Source organism: Podarcis filfolensis, assembly GCF_964270895.1.
Source record: "Podarcis filfolensis genome assembly, chromosome: 3".
NCBI lineage: Eukaryota > Metazoa > Chordata > Lepidosauria > Squamata > Lacertidae > Podarcis > Podarcis filfolensis.
In genome coordinates, this window is record NC_139606.1 from 22,744,856 (window position 1) to 22,764,397 (window position 19,542).

Consider the following 19,542-nt stretch of genomic DNA (forward strand, 5'->3'; position numbering starts at 1 on the left):
GGCATGAATTAGACACATTTAATAATCTGCATATTTGTCTGTAGATACATCTCTCGTGTTTATAAAAATATATATATTTGCTGGCACAGATGCAGCATAACTTCTTGAAAATTCTGTTTTAACTATGTAAATATATAATACAAGTAGAGAAAATATATATATGCTAGCGAATGTCACATTGCACAATATATGTAAAGTCTCTCATAAATTATGGCAGTTCGTTCATAATCAGGCTGGTAGTGCCTCATCTTCAGTAATCGAAAGCAAGCTGCCTTCATATCAAAAGTCCAAAAATAGAAGCTTTGGAAAAAATAATAATCTAAAGTTACTTCTTTTTAATTTCAAGATCCACAGAATTCTTGTTTTACAGTATAATGCTACAGGTAGAAAGAAATTGGTTGATTGCTTTTAGCTGTCCTTACTTTGGCCACAGAACTCTAGAAATGTTCTTCCAAGGGTTCAGACATTCTGTGGCAGCCTTCACAGCAACACAGAACTACAATTTCCAATGTTCTGGGAAGGGAAGCTATGTCACTGAAATCAATTTAAGCTTGTAATGTAAGCATACCTTTGTACTGAACTCTGGAGAAATTTTTTTTTTATCTGTTAGGACTTCAGTATAAATCGTCTTAGACTTTGAGCCACTGTAAACTTAGTTTAGACTAAGAGCCAAACTAGATGCAGTATAAGAGAGATGATAATAGGATATTCCATTTTTTTCCTAATTAAAAGCAGTAAATCCCACCCTCGCCCCAGTTTGGACAGGGGCCATGGTGCTAGGAGAAGGGTTTTACTTTTTAATCCTTCTCCACACATCATTTTCCTAATTTAAATCACTCAAAGCGTTGATTTGTCTCATGTGGAAAAGCATACAAGTAACCAAGGAGATGTTCCATGTCACATTCAGTTTGGCTCATAGACAGAGTGGAAATATAGGCCAGTTAGTCTTACGTATGGGAGAAACTTGAAATGCTAGAATAACAACCGGAAGGGGATTCTCAGCAACAATTTATATTCTGCCATATGAGTTTCATCGTATGTGTAGACTGTATGAATGCGGTTGTCAGGAATAAAGAAAAGGTTTACAGAAACCATTATGCATTGTGTAAAAAAATAATTAATTAAGTAACACTGTACAGTCTAATAATTGCTTCATAATTCAGTTTCATGTAGGAAAAAGGTAGAACACATACATTTTGTTATGTCATTTATAATAAATGCACATGTGTCAATCTCACTGCATTTGTGGCAAAATAAACACATATGGACTGGATCTAGAGTTGCCTAGAGCAGAACTAACAGGCCAAAGGGGGAGGTTTTTTGCCAGTTCTCATTTTCCTCTGCAGCCCAAATCGCCACCTGTATGTCAGAAGGTCTCACAATTTTTTAATGTTACCATTATATCCCACCTTTCCTCAAAGGTACTCATATTTCTTCTAGGTCAGAAACCAGGTAGGTTCATGGCTAAGTGGATATTTGATCCCTGGTTTTCCTAGGTCCTAGTCCAGCGCTCTAGCCACTACACCACAGGGCACAGGAAGCTGCTGTGGGAAGGAGATATTGGTGAAATCTGCTTCCATTTCTTTCTGCCAATGGGCATTTCCTGTGAATGAGTTGTACTCACTAGAAGTTAGTAACCACACCATTGTATTTTTTTCTTCTTCGCTTTGTTGTTTCTTGATGTTCTTTAGTATAATCTAGGGAGAAGCTTTGCCACATGAAAAATTAAAACAGACCAAACCATTCTGCACCAGCATCTTGGCATTGTGTAGACTCCAAACGAGTGCATGTTTTTCACACCCCCAGAATCCTTAGGGCAAGTTAGTCAGCCTACCAAACTTAGCCTTTCTTTAGCAAACATGAACTTCATTAATGCTAACTTTTCATGCACAGAATATATACCAAATCTGAATATGTCAATATTTACCCATTGTCGTGACATTACTTTTAGTTCAGTATTCTCCTTTTCAGTGCCAGGAATCTCAGTCTGTAGCCTCAGTGGATACAGACATGACATACTAGATCTGATCCAGTAGATTACTGTGAGGAGGACTAGCTACCATGGAACACAAGCCACATGAGTTATAGTTTAAAATGCAGTCAAAAATCCTGCTGATCATTTTCTACTCATGCAGTTATTTATGTTGAAGAACATCTTTTTTTGGTTTGCCTCATTATGTCACACTGCTCGGTGGTTGCGAAGAAATGTTTCTTTTGAAGGAGTGACTTCCACAGGCTTCCAAACTATCACTCCCTTCCCTTATGATGATCTCTTGCTTTGCCTTAAATGTTAATGGTATAAAACCTTCACCATCTGCAGTAAGAACAATCCAAGAAGAACCTAAAGGGAAAGGAAAGGAAAGCATCAGTGTTATGTTGGGAATGCAATTGCCTACGTAAATGTTAGCATTCACCCTAAATTCATGTTTTGTTCATGTCTTTTTCATAGGTTCTTCCTACAGTGTTGCAAAGCTTAATGGGTTACCATGCTGATGTAGCTTTTGAACCAAGATGGACAAACCATTTATCAGTATTTTTTTTCCTTTTTGGTATTTTCATTGGCTCCACTTGTTCTGGCATGGTAATGGGGAAGGGGGCAGGAGAAGGAACAACTAAACCTCATAACTGGAAAATGTGTACACCAAGGGCCCGGGGAAAACTGACAATGAAGCACCAGTTTATTATGTTTTTTATTTACCATGATTTCAACTCACATATCAAGACTTTTCTAGGATTAACTAAAAATTTTAACATTCAGGGATGATTTCCTAGTAAAAATATTGAACATGTATACTTTACCCTCTTTGTTCCACTAGCTTTGCATGGAGAATTGGTGTGTTTGTGCGGGGCAGATTGAACTCATAAGTCTATTCAAAGGCTCCTTGTACACTTTCTCAAGTTAAACTCTGAGAAACCTCTTTGGCGTGTGGAATTTTTTCTCATGCAGGAATATGCATGTGAAGTCAAGTTGTGTTTAGAGAAACTTCTGCATGTGAAATCATAATTATGTATAGGTAATTCAAGAACAAACTTTGGCTGCCACCTATGGTTTGTTTGGAGATAAACAAACAATGAGTGCTGCTTTGCAAGTAATGCTAGGGCATTGCTGTTATTTTTGTACTCCTGGCTTTGCAAAGGGAGCACCTGAGTGGGCAAAAATTGAAGTGTTTCCACCAGCACATTGTCATGGTAATAAGGGCTCATCTACACTTTGCTTGTCCCACTCCTAAAAAGCAAGGGCCAGAGAAGTTTTCTGCTTGTCCTGTGCTTTCTGTGCACGGCTTTCCATTTGCCTCACTGCTTTCCCTGAGAAAACCTGCTCTTTACCACTGAATCGGAGCAAATGTCAATCCATGGAAAACCCTATTGACGTTCGCTCTGATTCAGCTGTAGAGAGTGGGTTTCCCAGAGGAAAGTGGCAGGACAAGCAGAAGTGTGGGTGAGCCCTAAGACATTGTTTGTTTCAGGCCATGGCTTACCATAACGTGCAAACCAAGCCAATTGATCTGCTTTATGCATGGGTCAAATCTATCCAATTCACAGTTCAAGTTAATTTCTGAATTTAAAACAAAGGAGCTAAGACATTTGTGTTTTAGAACTTCATTAGCTTTAATTTCTACCAAGAGCAGGTGTGTGTGTGTGTTTAATGTGCATGCCTATAATCAGAACAGCTACCTTTTATAGATGATGGTATCTTGTACCCAATAAGGTTTGGTGGGAAATAATAAACTGTGCACTCCAATTTGACCAATTAAAGCAAAACAAATGTGTTGTTTCCTTATAATACTGTATCTGAAAGTACAGAAAGTTCTTTTTATTAAATCTATTAATTAAACACCTACACATGTTGCTTTGCTGTTTCGTGTTGTCTGTCGCGTCATAAGAAGATTACTGTTACCAAGCATGAACTTTTAATCTTTTGCAGTTAATGCTTTCTTTCTAATTCTGGACAGACTTTTGATTCTATAAACTACCCTGTGCTTGGGTGTTTGTGTGTGTCATGTAAACCTACGCAATTACATCGCTAACCTTATATGTAAAACATGGGGGGGGGGTTACTTCCAAAATAGTTTATTTAACACTCTGCATTGGGTACAGATAAATGTTATTATGTGTATTTACTGGCAAGGTGATAAAGAGTTAGACAGTGGTCCATGGTTGATGCTGACTTTCGGAAGCCAATCTGTTCTAACGGTAGAATGTTCCTCTCCTGGACCCATGAAAGAAGTTCTTCCAGTAAAACAGCTGGTTTCTGAGTTGGCATGTACAGAATTCATTTAGCAGGGAGAAAGCATTTAACAAATCTAGATTGTAAATTGACGTATACAGTATCTGGATAGGCGAGGATGTGACTGAAGGGTTAAAAAGCTTTAGTAATTTCTAAACATGGTTGGCCTAATAAGAATATAATATCAATAATTATTTTTTATTTCAGAGTATAACTAAAGAGTTAAGATTTATTAGTTGTCCGAGTTGGACAACTGCGGCTTTTACCAGTTTTTGCCCAGTTTGGGGCAATTCCACTCCTCCAGCAACCCTGCCAACAACCCTTCTCCTTCAGAGAGGCTTGTTATGGGGTACAGAAGGTAGCATGGAGGAGCATAGAATGGAAAACCTAAAGAAAGTTGAATGCAAGTTAATCTTAATATCTAAGCCAGGCATAGGCAAACTCGGCCCTCCAGATGTTTTGGGACTACAACTCCCATCATCCCTGACCACTGATCCTATTAGCTAGGGATGGTGGGAGTTGTAGTCCTAAAACATCTGGAGGGCTGAGTTTGCCTATGCCTGATCTAAGCCATAGTATATGAAAGTATGGGTGATTAAGTGCTCACATAACTCTTTAAAAAGGAGGAAAGGACAGTTTTCCTTAATGAATTAAAATTCTACATTCAAAATGATATGTTCAACTTCACATTGTGTTTTGTATGGGACTGGGGCAGTGTTTCCTAAAGATATACATTTTTCCTTAATTAAAGTTGGACTCTCACTTGCATTCAAAAAGCAAAGCTATGAGAACACTCAATAGTTACCTAACCTTAAAAGTGTCTGCCCCTATGTTTCCCTTCAAGTTATTATTATTATTATTAATTATACTGCCCATTCTATACTGCCCATTGAGATCGCAGGGTGGTTTATGATATAAAAACACAAAAATACATAACATAGTAACAAACAAAACAAAAAACCCACACACAGTTTAAAAGGCCACATAGATTGTACGCCTGAGAGAATGTTTTTGTCCAATGCTTATTACTATGATGCTTCGTGACTTCATCAGAGGTAAGCCAAGAGCAACTACTCATTCCAAGACAGAAAGGGCAGGCTCCTCTGAGAGTGGGTAATTTTACTGTATCTCTTGAGTATACTAAATAAATAAATGATGTAGCAAAAACTAGTGATGTTAACCCCTTCCTATATGCCCTACCGTTTAGTTCCACTTTCTTCTCTTTCTGTCTTTTCTCGCTTGGGGGTTATCCATTGGCATAGCCAGGATTTATTTTAGGGGGGGTGCAGGACTGAGTTATTTGCGACACAATTGGTCTGTCAATTATTCTTATTTATTTACTTGATTGGGGAGCAGCTGCCCCCTTCCTGCTGTGCCCATGGGTTTTCCACGCCTCCATCTGCCCCACCTCTTTTGCGATCTTCAGTGCTGATTTGGAACAAACAGCTATACATTTATCTGTGGATTGCCATTTGTTCCAATTTAATGCTAAACAGTGGGTTTTCTGGGGGAAAGTGGTGGTGCAAAGGCAAAACTGCTTGGACCCATGCTAGAAAGCATGGGGCACGTAGAAAACCGCACAGACCCATTCTAGGTATGGAACAAGCAAAAGTGTGGACAATCCCTGTGTCCTCAATGTATTGTGTATATATTTACAGTATATGATAAAGCTACTTGCAGAAAACATTATAGGCTGAAAATGGTTGAGCTGCTGCTGAAGTTGTTAAATCATTGAATACATAGAGGCATGAACAAAGAAGCCATGTATAAAGATCTGTCTTTTCCTGACTGCTCGCTACCTTCACAAGTAAATCAAAGGTGGGAGTTTGGAAGATTATGTTGGTGAGCTCCTTCTGTTCTCAGCGTAGATTAAACTAATCCAGAGCATAACAAATTGATACACCTGTTTTAAGTATCACTGAGTATATGGTGTCTGTATCTGATAAGAGAAAGGCATTCAATTGTCAGCAAACCTGTTAGGAAATCTTTCCTATGAGTTTTGTTTTTCGACTTAATCCAGTAAACAAAGGCAGCAACCAGCCTGTTTCGGTTGTGGGATTGCTGAACAATCATGCTAAATATTAAACTTCCCCATTTATGCTACATGACATTAGACCCAGGTGAGAATTAGTAGCTTGATTGGGTGCTCTGCTGCAAGAAGGGAACCCTACTAATATGTAGCATATTTCTGGACATAGTCAACTAATATATGACTAAGGACAGACATTGAGACAAAACAAGAAGGTCCCTATCAATGGTAGAAACAACATTCTGCTGAAAAAACATGAGGATTAAACTGACCATCTATTGTAGATATAGGTCATGATACCTGTGAACCAACTGAGTAGGGCTTGATCAGTGTCAGGCAAGTGTTGAGATGCACTCAGGAGAATAAGGTTGCCAGGAAAGGGAATAGAACTCAGTTAAACTTCCATCACATTGGAGGATGTACATGTAAACAATCCCTTAATAGCACAACTTATGTTCCCCAAAAGTACTACCTACTATAATAAACACTTGCATTTTTTAAAAGAGAGAGAGAGAGTGGCTGGGGCAACCCAGTCGGGTGGGGTATAAATAATAAAATTATTATTATTATAGTAATAGAGAACTTACCATGTTTCATTTCAACAATAGGCAGATCAAAAAGTCGTTGGACTAAATTCAGATGAACCTTGCCATCACACAGGAGAACAGTTCTTGTTTCTTCAGCTATAGCTCCGTTTGAAAAATGCTTCTTCAGGCACATAAACATATAGGGATAAACATCTTGTTAGAATATTGGTCACATTTACATTAATTATTGTTAATTAGCCCTATGAATCAGCAATTTTCATGAATTCTGCTTTCTATATTTTCACATGCCCAAAAGTAAGGGGTGGGGACAGCACAAAAACAACTTGTTTATAAGAGACTTCTTTTTTTTTTTAAAGAAAGGTTCAGGATTTCCCAAAGTATGGGGCTACAACCCTGCTAGGATCACTCAGGTGTTGTTGTGAGTCTCTGAATGCTGCTGGCTCAGTCATCTCAGGCTAGAGATGGTGACTTCAAGAGCATGTGTGTAAATGTAGTGATCTGGACCAGTAGCGTGGAGGGTTTAAGACCCATTGGCTACCCTCACCTGGTTTAGCCAGACAAAGTAATTTCTGCGGTGTTGCCACTGTTGCATACTGACAGCTTCCAGGAGCCACAGGTGAGAGCTGAGTGCAGGGTGGATAAACTACTCCAGAAGTAGCATGACCTATTCCCCACCAGAAGTACTTCCCCTTCCCTAACACCCCACACATTCCTGCTTGGAAATAAAGAGACTGGTTTTGCTATTAAATCTCTCCCCCCCTTTCTTTACTCATTTTGGCTTCAGCATTAAATACACAAGGTAGTCCCCAGTCAACATGCTATGATTCTCAGTAAAAGTGCTGAGGATCACACTGTTTGGAGTTCACTCCATTACTTCCTAACCAATCCAGGGCTCATCCTATTCCCTCACCACTAAGTAATTGGTATTTGTTTGCAACACTTCTCAATTTAGCACCATCCGTAAATCACATCAACATCCTATTTAGTCCTCCAGATATTAAACAAGAAATAAAATGCAGTGTCACAGGCATTTTAACGGGAAAATAATCAGGACCATCAAAGTAATATAGATCTCATTCTGCTGTGGTTCTGCAGTGTTTCCATTCTGATACTGAAAACTTATACCAACATTCCCTTTCAGCAGACTCACAGCTGCATCTTCTGTTTCTGTTTTTAGTAATCTGTTCCTCATCTTAATTAACCTTCAGTACAAATAAATGTCTCCTAATCTCCTTTAGCGCACAGATGCTGGTTTCTACTCAGGTTCACTTGCTCTGTCAGCGTCTTAGATAGTTTTGCTGCATCAATGGGCACCTACGCACCATGCAAAATCCTATAAGCACCCTCCTCTTATGTGCATTTTCTTTCAGTTAAAGGCCGTTTTTATATTTGTGTTTTCTGATGTACAGTATACAGCGTCACAGTGGTCTAGTTCTCACAAACAGCAGGAAAATGTGGTAAATCTGTGTCTGGTTTATACTATTTCATAAGCAGGTAGGGTCTCGCATGGTTGAATGCTCCTTTGTACAATAAATATTGTGTACATAGGGAAGGAACCTGAGATCAAAAGCCTATCCTTCATTGCATGCTAGTTTTTCATGTGGGAATATGCCATTATGTTGTTAACCTTACCAACAGCTTCACCACCTCATCAGAAGCTGCCTTTATGCTTCTGCAAACAGAATCCAAATCTTTTCTAGTAGTTCAGACTGAAACCTTAACCACATACTATACATTCTGAATAGAAATATTGTAAAGGAAAGGGGAGGTAGGCACCATGAATGGTTGAAGATTTTACTTTCTGTGAGAGGATGTCACAGGTAATAACCACTACCTTGGCACAGATTCTCATTTTCTCTTACGTGACGGACTGTGCATTTATAGAGGAGGAAAAACCCATTAAGCTTTCTTAACACGCAAAATGTTGTATAAGTTATCAAAAGCAACTGATTAAAAGAGGTTGGTTGTATTTGAAATGGAGTGCCTGAATTTTGATTTTTCTCTTCTCTCCCCTGTCCCTTTCCCCTAGGGTTGCCATGTTTCAAAAAGTAAAAACCAGGACACCCTGAAAGTTGTTGAATGGTTGTTTTTTTAGGAAGACCCCAAAACCCACATGATTTTTCAATTGATTGGCCTAAAATCCAAGACTAAGCTCCGCCTTTCGGAAATTCCCCTGGAAGTCAATACCGCCTTTGAAATCCTGGTACTGTCTGGGAAAATCCAGACGTATGGCAGCCCTACTTTCCACTTGTGTGTTAGCTTTCCCCCCTTCCCCCAAGCCTGCGGGTAGGGACTGTCTTGTTTTTGTTGTATGTAAGCTGCTCTGGGAGATTTTTTGGACAAAGAACACAAATGCTCTAAATAAATAAATAACCTTTGCTGGTGCAAATGCTGTTGACAGCGGGATCATGTATGACTGCCCCAATAGCTTCAGGAGCACAAGCCATCAATAATAATAATAATAATAATAATAATAATAATAATAATAATAATAATAAAATTTTATTTATATCCCGCCCTCCCCAGCCGAAGCCGGGCTCAGGGTGGCTAACAACAATAAAACAGTACAAAAGTACAGCACAAACAACATCAAGAATGAGCAATCAAAGGATATCTTGGATATACCATCACTACAATCACGCAGAGTCACTATTAGATTTCAGTAATACTGTGTTTTCTTACTTATGATAGTACACTTTTTTTCTTATTTATTTATTTCATAAAATTTATACACTGTTTAACTAAAAAACCTCAAAGCAGTTTACAAAAAGAATAAAATAATAAAATTATCAGTAAACACAGTTAGAAGCAACTATTTAAAACATTTAAAGAAATTCAACCAAACCACATTAAACAAAATGCAATGTACAGATACAGCAGACAAGACTATAACTGATCAGAAAATGCTTGGCAAATAAATATAATTGGAGTTGTAGCATGGGGTGGGGGGCGGGCAGCAGGGGCTGTTGGCCCAGGCACAGCTGGGCTGCAGAAGTCCCGAAGGTGCCATGAGACTGGGAGGAAGGTGGTTCCCTTTTCTGGTCTGGTATTGCACAGTGTGAGCAGCATGCACGGCCCCTGGGTGGCTGGATGGGTTGCGCATGGAGAGCAGGCAGCTGGTCAGGCCTTCCTCTGATGGGGTGGAGCACCCTCTTGCTTCCTGCCCCTTTCGGTGCCTTGGCACGGCTCGCCACACGTTTCTTGCACTATGACTGGTGCCACCACCATGTGTGTCAGGTCTCAGCTGCGCTGGGCAGCCCCCTCGGCTCCCTCCTGCCCCCCCCGGTCAAATCTACCCACTGTAACATTCTTTAAAGATCTCTCCTGCTTCTCTCTACTTGTTTAGCTTCAAAGACAAGACTCTTTCATTTTCAAAAGTTAGCAAGCTACTAACACCATACACATAAATCACAGTAATGAGGCTCTTTACCAAACAGAACACTATTATCCCCTGAAGAGAGTCTAGTTGAATGATTAATCAGGTTACCAGCTAGAGAGGAAGGAACTTTTATGGAACTTCATAGAATTAGTAACCAGGACCTTCACAGAATTAGTAACCAGGACTTTAATCTAAGTAAGAAGTCTGTGCTTCTAATTTTGAAATACACAGTACTGTTTTTCATTCAGAATTTCTATTTGTGGGTGCTCAGCCTCATCAGAACGTTATTAGAACGCGCCCTTTCTTCACCCCGTCCTCTTGGGCTTTAATGCCTCCAAGCTTTAATCCTCTGTTTTGACTACTTCTTAACAGGCTTTTTAAATCTTGCTTTCAAAACTGTCTGACTAGTCTATCACACTATAAAGCTGAGCCATATCGCCCTCATCTTTCATCAGTTTTCATGACTCCTTTTATGTTTTCAATCTAGTTCAAAATTGCCTTCCCGATTATAAGAATGGTTTGTGGATTTATTAAAGATGACCTCTGTGATGATTCACCTGCTCCTTGGCTCAGTTTATTGACTTCTCCAGTCTCTCCTTCCTCTCTGTCCTCTACCCTCTCACTGTTTATCACAAGTTTGCCTCTTATCTTTCTCAACTTTATTGTGTACATTTAACACACTTCCCTAAATTTACCTTCCTATTCTGTTTCATTTACTGTTGATGGAGCAAATGATCACTGCCAGCAAAAAGAGGGTTCGATGCTGTACATTAAACGTCTTCAGCTCCTCGGTGTCTCTTAAATAGGACATTGTAATAGCTGTTTATACCAAATATCTTCTTCCTTACCGACTTAGAGATGTGCATTATTACAATAATTTCCCTCAGTTGCTCATGGCATACACACTTATTCCCAACTCTGTCAACTTTGTCCAAACCACAACTGTTTCTTCTAATTCTAAATTAATTCATCACACACACTGATTTTTGTTTATTTCCCTAAAGAAAGCCTTGCACTCTACAAGACACAGCAAAGCATGAAATGAGGGTGCATCAGCAAGGGTGGTTAAGCACTCCTCTGCTATAGATCCCCCCATCCTGTGGCTGGGTCCATTACAAGGAAGAAGCAGTAATCAGGCTAACATAATGTGCAGTCTGAATTGTGTGCTTGCACTTTTTGCTTGGACCTCTGTGCTTATTGTTGTGTTTAGCATGTGTTGTTTGCACCAGTGCTTCTCAAGCTATTTGATGTTGTGAACCAGCAATTTCCCCCACCCCATCCCAATGTACCAGGGATCAGTACCATATTTGGTCCCTGAAACATCCCACCCAGGCTGTTGTGTATTCACCAGGGACCAGCAGCCAATAGCCTGCGGACTGGTGCCGGTCCACGGACCACTACTTTGAGTAGCACTGGTTTGCACTATATTTTGTGTCCAGTTCTGATTCCCCACATCCTTTGGGAATGGCCACAGCTTAGCAACAGAGCACAAGCTTTGCATGCGGAAGGTCTCAGATCCAGTACTGGAACAGGTTGCTTCACTTCTGATTCCCTCCCCTGGTTCTTTAGTATCATCTTATATTATACATGTCTGTAATTTACTTATCCTTAAGTAAAGGATTTTATTTGAATTTTCAAAATAGTGCCAAACCACTATGCACCTCTGATGATTCAAGGATCACACAATAAGCTGTGTATGAACTTCTCACCTTCCATATGCAAAATTTCTTACTTTTACAGTGGTACCTCGGGTTAAGTACTTAATTCGTTCCAGAGGTCTGTTCTTAACCTGAAACTGTTCTTAACCTGAAGCACCACTTTAGCTAATGGGGCCTCCCACTGCTGCTGCACTGCCGGAGCACAATTTCTGTTCTCATCCTGAAGCAAAGTTCTTAACCCGAGGTACTATTTCTGGGTTAGCGGAGTCTGTAACCTGAAGCGTATGTAACTTGAAGCATATGTAACCCGAGGTACCACTGTATATATTAATATATTCTAGTTGAAAAACACTGAGCTGCATAGCCCAATGCTGACTCTATCTAAGGTTGCTTCCTATATTTCAGGCTTAGATACAAGGTGTGGGAGAGGACTATACTTCCATGTTAACTGAACTGCACAATGAGAATAAAGATTTCTATAGTGATTACACACATAGCTTCAACAACCCTTAACATTGCGGGAACAAGGCAGGCCAGCCTATTTATCCTAGGATTGCAGATTGGGGAGGAGGCTGCTAAGGTCCATAGAGGATAGTAGGAAACAAATTTTCACAAAATAATTAGCTATTTTCATTCAGATGCTTTGGTTAAAAGAATATGTTTGTAAAAACATTGCTTTATTTCTAAAGTAGACTGCAAAATGTCGTGAGTGGGAATTGCCCTCTGAGGGTATACAGGAGATGAGATCCAGCCACCATCACAATTGCCTAGTTTGTTTGCAGTCTCTGTCCTTGTGAGGTGCACAGCGTTTCCTGCAGCCTAGAAGAGCATAAGCTACCTAGATGGCAGCTCTTTCAAGATAAAACTTCAGGGTAGCAGCAGGTCACCTTAGAGGTGAATGTCAAGCAGTGGGAAAATGGTGAGGAGTTGGAATGAACCTTGCATAATGGGGATGGGTACTATTTGGAGGATGGGAGAAACACTGGATTTGTGAAAGAGTGCTTTCTTCCAACTTCAGCTGGTATGCCAGCTACGTATGTTCCTAGACAGGGATAGTTTGGCTACAGTGGTGCAGCCACTGGTAACCTTTAGAATGCAGTATAGCAATGCATGCTACGTAGGGCTGCCCTTGAGTCTGATTCAAAAATTGCAGCTAGTACAGAATGATGTGCCCTGGCTTTTGGCTAGTGCAGCTTCGTATCAGGTAGTCTTGGTGGCTAGAAGCACCTTTTATCAGCTGCAGCCATTCCTGGACCAGGATAGCTTGACCACTGTAGATCAGACACTGGTAACTTCAAGACTGGATTACTGCAATACAATCTATGTGGGACTTCCCTTGTTTGGTCCAGAAACCTGAGTTAGTGCAGAATGCTGAAGCACAATTTCTGGTAAGGGTAAGATCCTGTCCTGCAGGGCAAATGGCATCTCTCCCCCCCCTTCTTTCTGTATTTTAACTGGGAAAACAGAAAATGTGTGTGTGCGCGCGCCTTAAAGAGTCCCAATCTGATTCAGGGGCCCTTGTGACTGCTATTAGAAGATCACAATTACAGATTTCCCCTATAATATAAAGGTACATCTTAAATTAAGTGAAAGAAAATTGGACAGCAAGTGGGCAAGTTATGTTTTTTAATGCTTCCCTGCAGTAAACAAGCACAATCATCATTCTGCACAATATGTAAAATGACTCTTGGATGTTACATTGGGAGGCAAAGTAATGGTACAGAAGAGATGCCATATATGTTTCACATTCACACCATTGCTTGTGTATGCAGGTCTACCCTAAGGGGTCAGCATGGTCAGAAGCAGTGCTATTTTTCTAGAAAAAGAGGTGCCTTGTTCTCTTATAATGGCAATGTCGCCCATCTGAGAGGTGCCAGAACTGAGTTCTGGTGCGTTCCAGCTTGGAAAAAAAATATCTGGTCAGAAGAACTGATTGCTGAATGGCCTGACCCTGACAACTCATGCTTCTGACACTAGTCACTCACCTGGGCCTTTGGGTTAGCCATTGCAGTGTGGTTAACGTGGGGCAGGATTGGAGCCAAGCACTACCACCCCACCCACCCGCACAGGGTGCCCAAGGGTCCATCAAGGAGTGAGATGAATGGGTTAACAGGGTCAAGGTAGTCAGCAGTGGGCAACAGTGGTTTGCTGCATCAATGGGCACCTACGCAGCCCTTCCACAGCAACCCATCTTAGAAGCTGCACGTGGTAGTGGGCTCACTGAAGTCTAATGTCACGTGGGAACATGCTAGTCCATTTGGACTAACAGCATGCTCCCACTATATATATATATATTGCTTTTAAGGGCCAAACTTGAAGGGATGTTAACTGCATGAAGGCAATTAACATATGCAACCACTGCAAAGTAGGCTTGGGACCATTAGTGGAAGAGAGCAGGAACTTAGCTCTTTCTCTCCCACAATATTGCTTCCCACAAAATTGCTGAACTGTGTCAGGCAGAATCAAGATTCTTGGCTGCTATTTACATACAAAAAAAGTACATGTCTGTTGCATTCATGGCCCACCATGAATGAGCATTCTCACACTTTGCAAGTCTTCATCAAAAGCATTAAGTATTATTATCTGTATTGCAGGCTTCTGTGTTTTAGATTGGAGGAAAAAACTTATTGCAGTTCCCTTCATTTCATTTCAGCCATTGCTTCAGCCCTCCTCCTTGACTGTCAGGCACACTCCACAATTTATTTTGTTCACATCCAACCCATTCAGGAATCCCCACTAACTTGTACAACTGTGTCTTGTACAACCATGACTCCTAGAGATCCCCAAGGCCTCTCCTTTTTTACCATCAGCAAAGCATTAATTTGTATTAGACTACATCTATGTATTCATTTATTTATTTGTAAGTTACTTGAGCCAAAAGACAACCCACAATTCAGTGTGGGAAAAGCACGTTAGAGATTACTGACATGACAATCTGCATCAAAGAGCCATCGGTGCAGACCAGCCCGATGTATCTAGGTTCCTACTTATACCTATCCCAGGTGCAAGGTCCATAGCTGTCAACTTTTCCCTTTTCTTAAGGGAAATTCCCTTATTCCGAATAGGATTCCTCACAAGAAAAAGGAAAAGTTGACAGCTATGGCAAGGTCAGGGATGCCAACTTAAATAAAATATTGTGGGGACCCAGGTAAGCCCCACTCTACATAATCACATGATGCAGTGCACACACACACACCCATTTGAATGGAAATGCCCATTAACTTTGTGGGCGTTTGGCCCCCTCAAAAAAGTTTTGTGGGTTTTTCACTCCTATTTGCTAGCCTGAGCCTGGTCACTGGGAAACACAAGCATAGGTGGGCGGGGGGGGGGGGGGGGAGCCGGGGGGCATGGCCCCAGCTGCATATTTTTGAGGGGGCGCAATAAGGCACCCCCATGACAGGTACATAGCCCTACTCTTTGAGTAGCTTCTGCTTTAAAAGCAGCTGTGCTTAAAGGCTGGCAAAGTGACTTTATCCAGGCCTGAAAAATGCACCCCTGGAGTGGTTGTGTGGGTGGAGCGGGGTGGAATGGAAGAGGAGGAAGAGGAAGGCAACAACAGTAGTTGAAAAGTCAACCATGAGTTGGAAGGATTAATGGCAGCGGAAGCAGCTCCCAGAGCAAATATCTCATTTACACTCTGGATGGACTGGTTTAGATAAAATTAACTCACAGCAAAACAAAAAGCGTAAAATAATTCCACTGCTATACCTCTAATAACAAAGCAGCCCCAAAATCCTCAGCACACCACAATTTTCTGCCTGGGTCATCGGAATAAGAGAGTGCAGAGTCAAGCTTCATATCATAGAGATATTTTTTTTAAAAAAACTATTGCTTCATAATAATAATAAAATTTGTTAGGAAAAACCCAATAGCAACTCTACAGAAGTTTCTTAGAAAAGAGTGGAAGGAGGAAGATAGATATCTGCCTTGCTACTACACTATATTTTATATATTAATGGAAGTTACTCTGAATTATTAAAGAAATACAAATAATGGTTTTTATGCTCCAGCTTGCTTAATGCAGCACATCTAAATTATTGACTAATTTTTGTTGCCATTAGTGTTGTACCACAAAACACTACAACATTGACTAGCAATCAAATTAATAAAATAGTGACAATTATTTCATGAAAAAGCAAGGGAGGAAAAAAGAATTGCTGTTGAGGAAACAGGAACCTTGATCCATGGATTTTGATTTTCTTAAATTGCTTCATTATGTAATCAAATATTAATATCCCATATTTCCTGAATGCTTTTATGCTGTGAGACCCATGATCCTTTGAAGCTTATATATTCTTATCTACAGAAGTTGGTCTGATATCTTCTCTCTCTAAAAAGATTCAAAGCATTTCAAAAGCCACATATAGAGCTGCCAGTTATCTCTTGTAGTAAAAAAAAATATGCCGTAAGATTTGGAAACAGATGACTTAGAACAAATGGACATATATAATACATCAATGACAATTAAGCTGAACAGTAAAGGAAGCACAGGTCTGGATTTTCCTGTGCAGAATATCAGACATAACCATTGCTCCTAATAACTATCATTTCACCATTTAAATCAAGCACAGCATGAAGCTCATGTGAAACTTACTAATTAAGCAAAATCATGTAATGAAGTTTCTAAGAACTGTAATGAAGTTTCTAAGAGCAAACTACTTTGGAGAATGGTATATAAATTACCTGGTAGGTGATGTGAACAAAAGGTGGTTCTTGAGAAGATGGGTAAGCTACAGATAGTCTCTTTCCATTTTTTGTGAAATCTACTAGTTCCAGAAGTCTCAACTGTAAGTCATTGAAGCTGCCACACAATTTTTCCAAATTCCTGGATATTTGACTGGTTCCTTTTTCATTAGCCAAGCTGCTGTTTTTAGGAGAATTCAAAGTTTCCTGCATCACTTTAGAAGAAACTGATCTATTGGAAAACCTGGTAGGCGTTCCAAGACCAAACAGGGCTACTGACCGATTAATTGGTTCTGCATCCAAAGTTTCCAGTGCAATGGATGGGTCACCTAAGACTCTTTTCTCATCAAAATCGCTCACACTAGATGATGAACTTTGCTCATAACTAGGGCTCTTCACTTCTTCCAGCATTCGCCTCCTGCCACTAGGTGACTGAATAATCGTTCTGCCTGGGATTAAGAGCTCCCGCCCTACAATGTGATCCTCTGCAGCAAGATTCTCAAAATACTTTCTTTTCCCAGGAATGTTCACAGAAGACTCAAAACTGAATGGCAGACTGTGGGCGGTATCAGATTTTGCTGATGGCTCTTCCTCAAATATTAATTCTTTGATCATCAGTCGGATGATATATCTATCAGAATTAGATGACGGGATAAGTGAGGGGTCAGTGAACTTCTGCTTCCCTATCAGAACTAGTAAGAGTTTCTCTGTCAAAAAGGACAGACCCTTGGGTCGTTCACTTTTCTCTAGTTGGATTTGCTGAATGTTGGGCATGCAGGATGAGGTGACTGAGTAGACCAAAACAATGTTACAAGTGTTAGAAGCTATTGCCACAATCTGAGCTCTAAGGTCAAAAGCAATTATATCAGGGACCAAAATTCCTGGAATGCTGACTTTCCTGGTTGTGGTTACCTTTCCTTCAAAAGTCACTAAGATCAAGTGTGACGAATCTTGGCCAGTTCCTGAAGGGTAATCCTTCCTTCTCAAAGGAATGAGAGGACTGGGATCAGATCTCCGGTGATTTGAAAGGATGTGGGTTAAATCAACTGGGCCCGAGGAAGATGAAGCTACTGAATCAACGGCTACTGATTTGTCTGAATCTATAGACTTCCTTCGCAGATCCATAGAGTATTCCTCATCCCCAAGCACCAGTGTAGACTGCGAAGTTAAAGAACCCGTTTCCGTTCCTACAGGCAATTCAAATGTAATGCCCGCATTTAAGCCACAAATCTTATCAAGGGGGAGTTCGGTAGCCACAGCAATTTGAAAATCCAAAGTGGCTTCAATAGCACAAATGTAGCTTCCAACGTCAAATATTGGGCAAAAGGAGCAAGCGTTTAATGTTTTCTGGGCATCGTCCCATATATAGGAGTGAAGAGCGCTGCCTATAGCGACGACTAAGCGATGGCCATCCTTAGTCCAGCAAGCACAGTGGATGAGACCACTGCTTTTGATATCTGCTTTAATCCTGGAGTTGTCTGAACGAACGGCATATAAAACAGAAGCATCCCTTTTGGTAAGCACAGACAAAACGTCCCTCTTTGGGTGCCACACACATCCCTGAGGAAGCAACTGGAAAGGCTCGCCAATTTCACAGGTCTGAGAAACCAGGAGCTTATTCTTTTCCGAGGCAACGTGGCTCAGTTGCCAAATGCTGACGTGCTTCTTATGCTGAACAGCTAGCAGGGCTGGCGTGTCAGACGAGTAACACGGGCTCCAGTAAAGTCCATGGACGTGTTCAAACTGACCAATAACCGTTGAGTCACCAAACCGCAGTTCTTTGTTGTGAAAGTGCAGGCCAGTCAGTGCCACCTGCTTGCCATCTGTCCAAGCAATCCCATGCACAGGGTGTATGGCCTGGTGCAAAGCATTAAGGCCTGTTCTCAGCAGCTTCGCTTTCCCCAGTTCCATTATTCAACCCTCCTTGCTAATGTGGTTGGCTCCAAAGTTGATTTTCCACAGGATTCATCAGAACAGCTTGACAAAGCAAATGCTCCTTGACCGAAGACCGATTTCCCTATGGCAATGCCCCTTCTTTCAAGCTTCTTCTGCGATGTAGCTCTGCTGATGTATAGATCTACATCAAAGCTGCTCTAACCATACTCTTTTCTGGGGAGGCGCTCTCTCTCTGTGTGTCTCTCACAGACACATGTGACATCTAATAAGGTTTAGCTAATTACTGTTCTCTGAGATGACATGTTCTTGGAAGCCTATTTTTAACTCTTTAAGGGCTGGGCCTGTGGTTTAAAATAGCAGTTTAATACCTTCAGTGAATAACGGTCTCTTCACTGAATGGAGGAAAGCTCTTACGCACTAGCAAGCAATGCAGCTGCAGCATGAAATAATGACCTGACACTTTTTCTTTCACAGCCCCTGAAGGGAACACTAAGAATATTTAATCACATTCTTGAAGTATAAGGAAAGAAGGGTAGTATTCAGTTTTGCCAGTAGTTCCAAACAAGTAATGGGAGTGACAGGAAACAAAAGCAAGAGCAACAGAAATAAGGTGTTGGTTTCTGTGAGTGGCAGACCAATTGATTCCAGACTTTTCTTCTTCTGCATTTACTCTTTTCTCACTTTATTCTGTAATCCAAACCAAAAGGTCATAAAAAGAGAAAATCTGGGCCTCAAGCCGGAGTCATACTATCTTGAAGCACTGATGGTAATTAAAGATGCTTATGGGCTACCTGTGATTACTTTCTGGTGAAGGAAATGCGCTCTGCACATGCTCAGAAGCACTGTTATCTTTATTAGTTTTATTTCACACATTTGAGTGCTGAATCCCAGCATTTAGGAGTATGAGAAATAAATGTTCACAATACTGTATGATTAAAAGATGCAAGGCTTTGCAATGAATTTCTTTCTTGCTGTGAATAAGATATTGCAGAAGCCAACTCAAAGCAGTGCAGTTCATCTCTTGTCCATGTTTTACTTTACTCCCTTGCCTCAACTGCCTCCCATCTTGCTGACCTTATTTAGAATAATAGATTCATAGAATTGTAGAGCTGAAAGTAACC

The 19,542-nt window shown here is 40.6% G+C and overlaps 2 protein-coding genes across 7 annotated transcripts in view; one reads left to right on the plus strand and one right to left on the minus strand.

Moving 5' to 3' along the window:
* FKBP1B (FKBP prolyl isomerase 1B) overlaps positions 1–19,542 on the plus strand; it is a 53,275-nt gene that overhangs the window by 1,439 nt on the left and 32,294 nt on the right. The window lies entirely within an intron of this gene.
* WDCP (WD repeat and coiled coil containing) lies at positions 608–18,566 on the minus strand. Of its 2 annotated transcripts, none has more exons than XM_083607253.1 (3): positions 16,526–18,566; positions 6,845–6,962; positions 608–2,341 (listed from the first exon to the last, which is right to left on the minus strand). In XM_083607253.1, the coding sequence occupies exons 1-3, from the start codon at positions 18,434–18,436 to the stop codon at positions 2,175–2,177; spliced, it is 2,196 nt and encodes a 731-aa protein (XP_083463379.1). In that variant the 5' UTR covers positions 18,437–18,566; the 3' UTR covers positions 608–2,174. The 2 variants fall into 2 exon arrangements, with proteins under 2 accessions (XP_083463379.1, XP_083463378.1); XM_083607252.1 differs by having other exon boundaries at positions 6,845–6,965.

Coding starts and splice junctions, on each gene's coding strand:
- WDCP (XM_083607252.1), bottom strand. CDS start 18,436: ATGGAACTGGGGAAAGCGAAGCTGCTGAGAACAGGCCTTAATGCTTTG. Junction 6,966..16,525: donor TTGTTCACATCACCTACCAG/GTAATTTATATA, acceptor ATGTGCCTGAAG/AAGCATTTTTCAAACGGAGC. Junction 2,342..6,844: donor TATTGTTGAAATGAAACATG/GTAAGTTCTCTA, acceptor CTTTCCCTTTAG/GTTCTTCTTGGATTGTTCTT.